This window comes from Bombina bombina, chromosome 1, assembly GCF_027579735.1.
Source record: "Bombina bombina isolate aBomBom1 chromosome 1, aBomBom1.pri, whole genome shotgun sequence".
NCBI classification, from domain to species: domain Eukaryota; kingdom Metazoa; phylum Chordata; class Amphibia; order Anura; family Bombinatoridae; genus Bombina; species Bombina bombina.
Genome location: NC_069499.1, coordinates 1,346,683,895 through 1,346,698,202, shown reverse-complemented (window position 1 = coordinate 1,346,698,202; position 14,308 = coordinate 1,346,683,895). Strand labels below are relative to the sequence as shown.

Genomic DNA, 14,308 nt, shown 5'->3' with positions numbered 1-14,308 from the left:
GTGTCCCATTTAAATGGTAGAGAGTATTTTGTTTTTTACTTCCTGCATTGCACAATTAAAATTTTCACGTGTTAAACTTCATTTACCATTTACCAGTCTATTCTTACCATTTGTAAAAAAAAAAAAAAAAATCCTTGTGCAAGGCATTTGTTTCCTGCTCATATTGTCTTTTTTAATTTAGTATTATCATCAAACATGGAAATAATTATTGTTTAAGAACTGCCAATGTATTATGCATATAATGCAAAACAACAACATGCTTCTTAATAATAGTTTCTCACTTCCAAATAGCTTTATTTCGTTTTAAAATGGAAATATTTTACACTAAAGCTTAAATTAAACATTATTTACATATAAAATAGAGTAAAATGAAGTATATTAATTATAACATTTCATAATTAGTCTACTTTGCGGCTCCAGCACACATGTTGCTTCTCTCCTTCTTAATGTGAAATTGTATTTATCAGAATACACCTGTGCTGTAGAAGCAATATGTGTTATGACTTAGTCCTCTAGATTTTTCAGTGTAATGGTTTAGTCCTCCAGGCTGCGGAAAGCATTCTGCATCTCTTCAAGCAGCTGAGCATAATCAGCCTTGATCTTTGCTTCTCCATCCTTTACCGGATCCTGTGCAAGAGGGAAAGCATTCAAGTCAGAGATTTAATATCACTAAAATTAAAGGGACATATACACATCACTGTTGCAAAAAAACATAATTTATGTAAGAACTTACCTGATAAATTCATTTCTTTCATATTAGCAAGAGTCCATGAGCTAGTGACGTATGGGATATACATTCCTACCAGGAGGGGCAAAGTTTCCCAAACCTTAAAATGCCTATAAATACACCCCTCACCACACCCACAATTCAGTTTAACGAATTGCCAAGAAGTGGGGTGATAAGAAAGCAGCGAAAGCATCAAAAAATAAGGAATTGGAATAATTGTGCTTTATACAAAAAATCATAACCACCACAAAAAAGGGTGGGCCTCATGGACTCTTGCTAATATGAAAGAAATGAATTTATCAGGTAAGTTCTTACATAAATTATGTTTTCTTTCATGTAATTAGCAAGAGTCCATGAGCTAGTGACGTATGGGATAGCAGATACCCAAGATGTGGAACTTCCACGCAAGAGTCACTAGAGAGGGAGGGATAAAATAAAGACAGCCAATTCCGCTGAAAAATTAATCCACTACCCAAATCAAAAAAATTTCAATTTTTATAATGAAAAAAACTGAAATTATAAGCAGAAGAATCAAACTGAAACAGCTGCCTGAAGTACCATTCTACCAAAACTGCTTCTAAAGAAGATAAAACATCAAAATGGTAGAACATAGTAAAAGTATGCAAAGAAGACCAAGTCATTGCTTTGCAAATCTGATCAACAGAAGCTTCATTCTTAAAAAGCCCAGGAAGTAGAAACTTACCTAGTAGAATGAGCCGTAATCCTCAGAGGCGGGAATCCACCCAACTCCAAATAAGCATGATGAATCAAAAGTTTAAACAAGATGCCAAATAAATGGCAGAAGCCTTTTGACCTTCCTAAAACCAGAAAAGATAACAAATAGACTAGAAGTCTATCTGAAATCTGAATAGCTTCAACATAGAATTTCAAAAAACTCTTACCATATCCAAAGAAAGTAAGAATCTCCCCAAAGAGGTTTTAGGAAAACAATAATTCCTCCCTAATGTTGTTAGAATTTACAACTTTAGGTAAGAATTGAAATGAGGACAGCAAAAACCACATTATCCTGATGAAAAAATCAGAAAAATGAGATTCACAAGAAAGAACAGATAATCCAAAAACTGTTCTAGCTGAAGAGATGTCCAAAAAGAAAAATACTTTCCATGAAAGTAATTAATGTCCAGAGCAAGCATATGCTCAAATAGAAGAGCCTGAAAAGCCTTCAGAACCAAATTAAGACTCCAAGGAGGAGAAATTGGCTTAATAACAGGTTTGATACGAATCAAAAACCTGAACAAAATGATGAATATCAGGAAGTAACACTGCCTTATCCTGATGAAAAATCAGAAAAGGATATTCACAAAAAAGAGCAGATAACTCAAAAACTCTTCTAGCAGAAGAAATAACCAAAAGGAACAATACTTTTCCAAGAAAGTAATTTAATGTTCAGAGAATGCATAGTTTCAAACGGAGGAGCCTGTAAAGCCCTCAGCACCAAATTGAGACTCCAAAGAGGAGAGATTGAATTAATGACAGGCTTGATACGGACCAAAGCCTGTACAAAACAATGAATATCAGGATGATTAGCAATCTTTCTGTGAAAAAAGAACAGAAAGAGTAGAGATTTGTCCTATCAAAGAACTGAAGACAAAACCTTATCCAAACCAACCTGAAAAAATTATAAAATTCTATAAATTTTAAAAGAATGCCAAGAAAAGTAGGTCTTCCAGACTCGATAATAAATCTTTCTAGAGACAGATTTACGAGCCTGAAACATAGTATTAATCAATGAGTCAGAGAAACCTCTATGACTAAAAATCAAGCGTTCAATCTCCATCCCTTCAAATTTAATGATTTGAGATCCTGATGGAAAAAATGGGCCTTGAGAAAGAAGGTCTGGTTTAAACGGAAGTGTCCAAGGTTGGCAACTGGCCATCCGAATGAGATCCGCATACCAAAACCTGAGAGGCCATGCTGGAGCCACCAGCAGAACAAACAAATACTCCATAAGAATTTTGGAAATCACTTTGGAAGAAGAACTAGAGGCGGAAAAGAAATAGGCAAAAAGATAATTCCAAAGAAATGTCAATGCATATACTATTTCCGCCTGAGGATCCCCGGACCTGAATAGGCCCCTGGGAAGTTCTTTATTCAGATGAGATGCCAACAGATCTATTTCTAGAAATGCTCACATCTGAAAAATTGAAAAACATATCTGGGTATGAGAGACCATTCTCCCGGATGTAAAGCTTGATTAACAGAGATAATCCGCTTCCCAATTATCTATACCTGGGAAAAAAAAACACAGAATTTAGATAGGAGCTGGATTTCGCCCAAGCTAATATCCGAGACACTTCTGTCACAGCCTAAGGACTGATAGTCACACCCTGATGATTGACATACACCATAGTTGTGATATTGTCTGATAAACAATAAATGTCTCTTCTTCAAAAAGAAACTAACTGAAAAACTTTGAGAATGCACGGAGTTCTAAAATATCAAATGGTAATCTCGCCTCCTGAGATTTCCAAACCCCTTGTGCTGACAGAGATCCTCAGACAGCCTCCCAACCAAAAAGACTCACATCTGTAGAGATCATGGTCCAGGTTGAAAGAAGCGAAGAGACCTGTAGAACTAAATGATGGTGATCTTAACCACCAAACCAAGATAGATAAATATTAGGATTCGAAGATTTAAAATGTGAAATCCTAGAATCCCTGCACCATAATTCAGCATAAAAAACTGGAAAGGTTCTTTCTATTGAAAATGAGCAAAGGGAATTGAATCCAATGCTGTGGCCATAAGACCTAAAACTTCTATGCATATATAGCAACTGAAGGAAATAATAGAGACTAAAAGTACTGACAGACGGAACCCAATAAAATTGTCCCTTGTCTGATAGAGACAAAGACAGTGACACAAACTATCTGGAAACCTAAAAAAGGTGACCCTTGTGTGAGGAATCAAGAGCTTTTGAAAAAAAAGATCCTCTAACTATGTCCTGGAAGAACAAAGTGAATCATATGAGATTCCGCATCCTCAGAAAATAATCGGAATGAAAATAGAAAAATTAAAATATGCATTTATTGTATCTAATGAAAACAAATAATGCTATCACTGACCAAAAAAAGGCAGAATAGTTTGAATAAAACTCCAAAACCCAGTTCCTAAAAATGGAACTGGAAGAAATACCCCAGAAGATTCCAGGTCTGAGCAGCGCTTGAACCCCACGGGTGATCAGCCATGCTTCAACATTACCCAAAATATATAGGACCGAAACACACTTAAATAAAGTGTTAGCCTTACTGGAATAGCTGGAATATAATAGAGAAAAAAGACTTCTCACAGACGGTTTATTCTGAACTTATTCTGTACCCAAAATCAAAGAAATTTGGAACGAATAGAACCAAATAAAGTTCAAAAAAGTCTTAACCTGCCCCTTACCAGCCGAGCTGGAATACGGCACGTACATCGCAATTTTAGTGAGCTGATTTTGAACTGAAAAATTTCCAATTAAAAACATGTTACTTGGGAAAGAATTCAGGAATTTGTTCCTTAATAAGAACAACCAAACTAATATAAGCTTAAAGTTTTAGTCTTAGAACTCAATCTTGGAGCCCAGAGTAACAGTTAAGAATTGAATCCAATTATAAAACAAATAATTGATTATCTTAGAACAAAAGAAATATGGATTTTTAGAAATCACAAAATTCTTCTAGCTAAAACAGCTAAAGACATAGATTAAACATCATTTGCGAAAATATTCAATAAAATGAAGACACAAATGAAATTATTAGCATGATAGTCCAGTTAAAGGACCAGTCAATACACTGGACTTGCATAATCAATAAATGCAAAACAACAAGACAAATGCAACAGCACCTAGTCTAGTAAATTTTGTCCCTTTAACAAGGCTAAAATAAATCATAATCTGATACTTGATCTTAAAGTAAACAGAAAAAATGACGCAATTGCAACATCATCCAAATAAATCACAGGTCCAAGAAAAGTACCTGAAACTAAATAATTTTCCATAAATAAGAAAATAAATACTATTTTGCTATAGAAACAATAGCATAATTAGTAGGAGTAGAGATAGTCCCAATAAATTGGAGAACCCTCAAAATTGAATTTAACTGCCGGCAAAGAATATAGTTTAAAACCTTTGAAGAAGGAATAAAAGAAAATTCTCAGCCTATTCCATTCCCTAGTATGAGGAACTGGAAAAAAACCTCTGAAAACACAGAAGAAAAAATAAGCAGAAATAAAATGTTAGCTAGTCTTGAAAAAGAACTAGTTACCTTAATATCCAAAATAATCAACACCTTTTCAACAAAGAACAAATGTACTTTAATAAAAAAATAAAAAAGTAGATTTGTTAGTGTCAATATCTGATGAAGAAAATTCTGAATGAGAAAAAACATCATCAGAGAAGGATAAATTAGTATGTTGTTGGTCATTTGAAACTTCAATAATTAAAAAAGAAGTTTGAAAAAGACCTAAAAATTTTATTAGAAGGCACGAAGTCAGACAAAGCCTTTAAAATAGAATCAGAAAAATATTCTTATAAATCTTCTAAGTATTTCTTGTACATAAGATGTAAAAAGAATAGCAATATATAAAGCATAAATACTTGTGAATTCTGCATATAAAAGTTTAACATGAAACTTATAACAAACCATAGCTAAAGATAAACATTCATAACATTGAAAATAAATGAACTTAGCTTTGGTAGGACTGAACTCAGTCAACGGAATCCCTTAGTACGTTTTGAAACAGAACAGTGAAATCTTGCAATATGTAATAGAAAAAAACAAAATTTAAAGCAAAATTATCAAATTCCTTAAATGACAGTTTCAGGAATGGGAAAGAATGCAAAATAATAAGCTTCTAGAAACCAGAAGCAATAAAAAAAGTGAGGTTTAAATAATGTGAGGAAAAAAGTGGAACGCCCACATTTTTTGGCGCACAAAAATGTCTGAATACGCATGCGTCAAAAAATGACGTTCACAGAATACAACTTCCGGCATCAACTACGGCGCCGGAAATGACACATTTTTGCGCCAAAAAAGTCTGCGCCAAAAATGACGCAATAAAAAGAAACATTTTCTGCCCCCGCGAGCCTAACAGCACGCAGGAAAAAATGGTCAATTGAAAATTTTCAAGGTAAAGAAAAAATAATTTGAAATGCATTATCCCAAATAATGAAACTGACAGTCTGAATTTTAAAGGAATACTGATTATCCTGAATCAAGGCAAATATAAGTTTATAGACATATATTTAGAACTTTACATATAAAGTGCCCAACCATAGCTTAGAGTGTCACAAAAAAATAAGATTTACTTACCCCAGGACACTCATCTACATATAGTAGATAGCCAAACCAGTACTGAAACGAGAATCAGTAGAGGTAATGGTATATAAGAGTATATCGTCGATCTGAAAAGGGAGGTAGGAGAAGAAATCTCTACGACCGATAACAGAGAACCAATGAAAAAGATCCCCTAGAGGAAGACCATTGAATTCAAATAGGCAATACTCTCTTCACATCCCTCTGACATTCACTGCACTCTGAGGGGAAAACCGGGCTTCAGCCTGCTGCGAAGCGCATATCAACGTAGAAATTTAGCACAAACTTACTTCACCACCTCCACGGGAGGCAAAGTTTGTAAAACTAAATTGTGGGTGTGGTGAGGGGTGTATTTATAGGCATTTTAAGGTTTGGGAAACTTTGCCCCTCCTGGTAGGAATGTATATCCCATACGTCACTAGCTCATGGACTCTTGCTAATTACATGAAAGAAATATGATTGCACCTAACCTTGGATGTGATCCCAATATTGCTCTTGTATTTGGCAAATAATATTTTCTGAACCTGAGTTTGAATTGGCAGTCTGTTTTTACAGTGATCACAATCACAAAATGCTTCTGCTGTTGATAATCCTGAACCTTGAAGTAATTACCTCTCAAAACAACACAATTTGTTATCTTTGTTGTTAAACTACTGATTTTGTAATCTAAAACACAAATACACAAGATAATGGATAAACAAAATGGCATATTCCTGGTGTTCAGTGAGGGTTTGTATGCTAATTATGTGTGGTAGATGACGTGCAATTTACCCGTTGCTCTTCAAAACCATAGTATGTGTGTATATGTATTTTTAAGGAATTTGACCAGAGTCAGTATAGTGGGCATGTGTGTTTGTTGTTGATTCTTATTATTGTAAATGTTATTAATAATATTTATTTATCCTGATTTTATTAAGCAGGTAGAGTTTGTATCTGTTTGGTGACGTTGCTAGCATCATCCAATATGGCAGAGTCATTTACAAGTGTTTTATCCTTGTGCAAAACGTACATTTTATTCTCAAACTTGTTGAAGTACTTGGTAATAGTTTTATTGTTAAAAGTGCGTCTTGGCTTTGTCAAGTCCTTTAAGCTGTGAAATTTGTAAAAAAATGTCCTTTTACATGGGTCATTAAGTATCTAGAATTTGGATTGTGATCAGCCAAACAGGAATAGCACATGTTAAGTAGATGGCAATTTTTCACCAAAATGATACTTGAAAAAAATGCTGTTGATAGATAATGAAACGGACTGATTGTGATCATATTGACATTGAAAAGGGCTCATCTGCAGCTGTTAACATGGTGATAACTATCAAATGGCTGTGTTCAACTCCTATGTATTTAACCCCTGAAAAGATGTTAAATTTAAAGCTAAAGTCCAAATTGGAAGCTGTAATGCTAAGATGCTCCTAGCTGGGCTGGACCAGTAAGCCAATCAAGAACAGCATACTCATGTAGCTGCCAATCACCCTTCCTGTCCTGCCCAGGACCAGCTTGGCATTGTGACTCCTGTAGGACTTTAATAATGTATTTAACCCCTTTTGTGGGGTTAGTGGGTGAGCATTAGTACAAAAATAAAATGATCTAATGCAGTAGAGTCTTTTATTTAAGCACCAGCATGTCCTCATAATAAATTTACCAAGTCATCATAGCACACAATGAAATAAACAAAGTTTTATTTTTAACTGTTGTATTATGCACTAAACAAATATCCTTTGTCATAACTTCTAGTGTCTTCTCTTTACTACTTTTTAATAGTGTATATAGATACAGTGCCCTCCACTAATATTGGCACCATGGTAAATAAGAGCAAAGAAGGCTGTGAAAAAAATGATTTACTGTATAACCTTTTGTTCAAAAAATATACAAACATATTCTGCTCTCATGGATACAATTATTGGCACCCCTATAAATTCATATGAGAAAAAATATTTTCAAAGTATATTCCCATTGATATTTTACATGTTTTAATACATCTGGGTGACTAGGGTGACAGGAAATTGTTCAACCCTGACTTCCTGTTTCGCAGGGGTATAAATATGAGGTGACACATAGGTCAAATTCCCTGATATATTCATCACAATGGGTAAGACCAAGGAATATAGCCGTGATGTGCGGCAATAGGTTATTGGGCTTCACAAAATGGTAAGTGGCTATAAGAAAATAGCAAAAGCATTGAACATGTCAATTTCCACCATTAGGGCAATAATTAAAGGGACACTGAACCCAGTTTTTTTCTTTCATGATTCAGATAGAGCATGCAATTTTAAGCAACCTTCTAATTTACTCCTATTATCAATTTTTCTTCGTTCTCTTGCTATCTTTATTTGCATCTAAGTTATTTTTTTGGTTCAGCACTTGTTTATTGGTCAGTTAAATCAATCCACCAAGCAGCAAGAACAACCCAGGTTGTTCACCAAAAATGGGCCGCCATCTAAACGTACATTCTTGCTTTTCAATTAAAGATACCAAGAGAATGAAGAACATTTGATAATAGGTGTAAATTAGAAACTTGCTTAAAATTGCATGTTCTATCTGAATCACAAAAGAAAAAAATTGGGTTCAGTATCCCTTTAAGAAGTTTTAGTCAACTGCAAATGTTATGAATCAACCTGGAAGAGAAATCATGTCTATATTGTCTATACGCACTGTGACGAGTGGCCAAAATATCTCCAAGGATCACAACTGGATAATTGCAGAAAGTCTCCAAAACTACAATCTGACGTCACCTACATTGCCACAAGCTGTTTGGAAGGGTTTCAAGAAAAAAGCCTCTAGTCTCATCCAAAAGCAAACTTAAGCATCTTCAGTTTGCCAGACACTACTGGAACTTTAAACGGGATCAGGTTCTATGGTCAGATTAAACCTGCTTTTTGGCAATAAACATCAGAGGCAGGTATATGAAAAAGTACCTCTAAAATATGGTGGTGGCTATTTAATGTTTTGGGGCGATTTTTCTGCCAGAGGACCTGGATATTTTGTTAGGATATATGGCATCATATATGGCATCATTTCAATAGATATTAAATGAACACCTGACTGCCTCTGCCAGAAAGCTTAAAATGGGCCGTGGTTGGATCTTCCAGCAGGACAATGATCCAAAACAAACATCAAAATCAACACAAAATGGTTTACTGACCACAACATTAAGGTCCTGCCATGGCCATCCCAGTCCCCTGAGGTGACCACCATAGAAAACCTGTGGGGTGAACTGAAGAGGAGAGTCAACCAGCGTCAACCTTGAAATTGTGCCACACATATTTTTTTTTTTTTAAATAAACCTATGTTGTGTTTGCAATTGTTTGATATCCATGAGAGCAGAGTATTCTTGTGTATTTTTTGAACAAAAGATCAAAAGGTTAAATAATAAGACAATTTTTCACAGCCTTCTTTGCTCATATTTACCAAGGGTGCCAATATTAGTGGAGGGTACTAAGTGAAGAACATGGGAATTTCAAGGATTTCTATTCAAAACACATTAAAATTGATAAAAATGATATTGCATATTTTAAGGTATTTGACTGGGAAGGGCTAAAATTGCTAAAAACCCTATATATATGTTCAACAAATATTTACACCTATAAACACATAAATACACATGTATACACATATATAGACATGTATACATACAGCAAGAGAAAACCCAGCAAACCTCAAAGCACTGAAATAAACAATGTTCTTTACTGGAGATAAGTAAAAAAATCAGCATAAAAGCAAGTAGCCCTTGCAACCTATGAAAAATCCATATATCCAAACCCACTTTTATAACCACTTATAGTGCACAATTTGACACCATCTGTGATATTGTGAAGAAGAAGAAAAGAATCTTCCAATCCTCACAGCAGAGGACAGCCTTAAAGACTTTGTATCGCAAGGCTGCAATTTTGTATCAAGGAAAGGGTGTACACTAGGTGACACACTGTCCCCTAGTTTGCCACGCCAATCTCCCACAAATAGGAGCAGTTGGTTGGAAGTCAAGGGTCATTACAAATGTCACTTCAGTAACTGTATATCCTGTGGATTCACTCGGATTTCATGGAATTTTCAGTCATACATTACTCAGAAGGTGTATGACCTTGACTCTTATACTAACTGTCGCTCTACATTTGTGATATACCTGGTGGATTGCACACTATTCAAAAAGCAATATGTTGGGTGCACCACCAGGGAGTGTAGAAGTAGGATTAGAGAGCATCTCAAAAATATTGAGAATGGCATTGAATGCTCTGATCTGGCTAGATATTTTATACATCTTCATGACAAAGCGGTTGCAACATTCAAATGGCAGGTGATTGATCCAATAAGACCCTCCATTCGTGGAGGCAACAGATCGGCCAAATTGCTATACAAAGAAGCTTTTTGGATCTTCAAAATGCAGACTAGAAAACCCAAGGGCTTCAATATAGATGGCGACATCATTAAAGGGACAGTCTACACCAGAATTGTTATTGTTTTAAAAGATATATAATCCCTTGTTTACCCATTCCCTAGTTCTGCATAACCAACACAGTTATATTTATATATTTTTTACCTCTGTGATTATCTTGTATCTAAGCCTCTGCAGACTGCCCCTTTATTTGTTCTTTTGACAGACTTGCAGTTTAGCCAATCAGTGATCGCTCCCAGGTAACTTCACGTGCACGAGTACAATATTATCTATATGAAAAACATGAACTAACACCCTCTAGTGGTGAAAAACCTGTTAAAATGCATTCTTAAGAGGCGGTCTTCAAGGTCTAAGAAATTAGCATATGAACCTCCTAGGTTAAGCTTTCAACTAAGAATACCAAGAGAACAAAGAAAAATTGGTGATAAAAGTTGGAAAATTGTTTAAAATTACATGCCCTATCTGAATCATGAAAGTTTATTTTGGACTAGACTGTCCCTTTAATTTTTGGTGCCGCCCAAACTGATTGATACTTGTAGGTCATATTCACTGTTTAGAATTTAATGATGATTTTATATTGATATATCTCCCCATTTCTTTTTCATCACCTCATAGTGGTTAGTAAAATGTATTCTTTTGACAACAATATAGTCTATTGCATACCTCTCTGTTTTGTATATTTATTATGTGTTTATTTGGGTCATTTTATTCCCACTATTCAATCAACTGTACAATTCTAGGGTTGTTTCCTCTCATATCTCTTTTGGCTAATAACTATGATTGTAAGTGATAGCTTATTTAAATAGCTCTATGAGGACTCCCCTTTATATACAAGTTGTGGACCCTGTATGATTTCTCTAGATCAATCTTTTTATTCTATATGCTCTTATATATCTACTAATTCATTTGTACATTACATTCTAATATACATATTAGATTAATTATAGGTTTGACATAATATTTGTTATTCAATCTTGGAATGTATCTACAATAAGATCATTATCTATGTTTATGTACTGTTTTGTTTTTCTAAGGCTCCACTATGTTTTCTGATGCATACTAAATTTAATATGAGGAGTTAATTATATTACTATATTAATATATCTGTGTTTATACCTTCATTTTGGCCATCTAACTTCATTTCATCTATGTACACAATCACTCAACTTGTCAATATACATTGATTTATTTTTACCCTGTTATCTATCACATTATGGTTTACATGAGAACTGCATGATAACTTTAAAATAGCATAGATTTCGTGTTAACCCTCAATTATGCTAGTATATCCATGTGTTTGTGATCTTATATTTGGTATTTGGTCATGTCCCTTTAAATACGCAACCTATGTTTTTTTTACACCTGAAGACTCAGGTGTATTTAAGGATGTTTCATTGTCACTTTAGTTAAGTCCATGATTAAGGCAGAAGGCTGCTGAAACGCGTAGGACTGGATTTTTCAAAGGTTGCAAGGGCTACTTGCTTCTATGCTGTTTTTTACTTATCTCCAATAAAGAACATTGTTTATTTCAGTGCTTTGAGGTTTGCTGGTTTTTCTCTTGCTGTTGGATATTCTAATTACCTCCCAGCTGAGCCTCAGTACTACCTGGACCAACAGATGCTGTCATAGGTCGAGTCACAGCAGTACGTCATCCGTAAGTGCCGGTAGCAACAACAGAGGCATGTTTTGCCACTAAGGATCAGGAGAACGCTCACCCGGTTAGGAGCTTCGGTTTTAGTGGCAGTCTAGGAGGTTGGCGGCACGGGGACCCAGACTGGAGTGGAGGATACATCCAGGCACTAGGTGAATGATCCGTCACTGCATCACAGAGCCTCAGCCACATATACAGTTTGCCGGGTGAGTTTCCCTTTGAACCGTCTACTGACTTTCAGCTGTGCATTTGTTTAGAGCTGCAGAGGGGGATATTTTGTATATACATGTATACATACACACATATACATATTTAGACATATATATATATATATATTACACACATTGGAACCCTTTCCAGTCAAACACCTTGCAATATACCATATCTCTTTTTAACCCTTTTAAAATATTTATCATTATTAAAAGTATTTGTTTTAATTAAAAAGTGTATATATAACTGTAATACTTTATTTTAATATGTTTTACATGTATTTAAACTTGTCATTTCAGCATGGTCATGATATCCATTGAAAGAAATGGGTGAGCTAGAGCAACTTCGGCCGTGCTAAACCTTCGCTGATAAATATGATTTACCATGGACCTGTAACATCAAGTTGCTGCTCATCAGGTCCTGCACTATCATTAGCGAGCCACTTGTAAGCAGGCCGACTATGTTTTCTATTGTCTATTTCATTATTTTTTTCTGACCTTTGGTATAAACAAAAAAAACTGTAATGAAGTCTTTGAAGATTTTTGTTTACAATAATAGGACTAAACTATAGATGTATTTTTGAAAGAAGTTATATAATTTCTATAAATAAAGAAAACAATATAGAACAGGGATCATCAATTGTGGCTCTCCAGAGGTTTTGGAACTACATTTTCCATGATGCTCAGCCAGCTGAAATGCTGGCTGAGCATCATGGGAAATGTATTTCCAAAACCTCTGGAGGTCCACAATTGATGACCCCTGATATAGAATTTATACATTCATAGTTACATACACAACATTCTTACTAATATATATAATCACAGTATCCAGTGGATCAAGTTATTTCAGAAGTGCCAAGTTACAACTAAACAGAACAATTCAAGGATTAAAGCAAAAAGATGTTGATAAAAAAGTTAAGGTCTATTTTTCATATGTTGCTGTGTGTGTGACGCTCACCTTGAATTTCATTGAACTCAGCTTATAAAGAATGTCCCCAAGGTTCTCACGGATGACATTCCAGGTAATTTTGTTCTCAGCTTGAGCTGTTGCTTCCACAGCATGACGGGCCATATCATAAAAAGCTATCATATTCTGAAGCATCCCCACCGTCTTGTAAAAAGGACAGAACCTAACAAGAAACAAGAAGAGAATATTATTGTCCCAATATGAATTATCCATATTCCATCCCATGGTCATATGTGGTCACAGGGACGTTTTTGTGGTTTTCATTGTTATGTTGCTTTTGCATATAGTAGCGCTTTAGTGGTTAGATCCAGTGAGACTCCCCCACAATGGCAGCAGCTGTTCCGCAACACACAACTGTTGCCTATAAGCAGCAACTCAATTATAACATCTGACCAATCATAACAATAAGATGAGGCAGCTGGTTAGCGATGAAAAAAGGGTAAATCCAGCTCCATAAAAGAGAAAAAAACACACTTTATTAATCCAGATTAAAACAGGAGTTACAGCAACAGAAAAGATAAAGCGTAGCTTAAGGGTTTATGCTTTTCAACAAATAGCAGTAATCATAGCCTGTACAACACACATACATCAAAAAATGTAAACGCACTCCTACCCGGTAATTGGTCATAAGATAATTTTATATGGTTAAAGGAACATACAGCTATAAAATGAAAATGCTCTAATGTGTTAGAGCATTTTATTATCATACCTTTGCCGGATTATAACTATGTGTTTAACCCCTGCAAAAGGGTTAAACACATCATTAAAGTCAGCAACAGAGCAGCAATGCACTAATGCGACCCATTTGATCACATCTGGTAAACTAATAAAGAGAGGCATTTGCATATAGCCACCAATCACCAGCTAGCTTCCAGTAGTGCATTGCCTACCAAGATATGGTTCAACAAATAATACCAAAGGAACAAAGTAAATTTAACAACAGAAGAAAATTTGAAAGTCTCTTTAAATTGCATTTTCTATCTGAATTATGAAAGTTTGATTTTGGCTTTTATGTTCCTTTAAAAAGTGTTGTAATAAGCCTATTGTATTAGCAGT

The 14,308-nt window shown here is 35.0% G+C and overlaps 1 protein-coding gene across 1 annotated transcript in view; it reads right to left on the bottom strand.

Moving 5' to 3' along the window:
* Positions 1–273: 273 nt before the first annotated feature.
* Positions 274–14,308, bottom strand: part of LOC128642570 (V-type proton ATPase catalytic subunit A-like) — a 74,588-nt gene continuing 60,553 nt past the window's right edge. Inside the window, exons 14-15 of the mRNA XM_053695338.1 lie at positions 13,244–13,415; positions 274–627 (exon numbers count right to left, since the gene is read on the bottom strand). Of these exons, the coding sequence (XP_053551313.1) occupies positions 535–627; positions 13,244–13,415 (265 nt within the window). The 3' untranslated portion in view covers positions 274–534. The remainder of the gene's footprint in view (positions 628–13,243; positions 13,416–14,308) is intronic.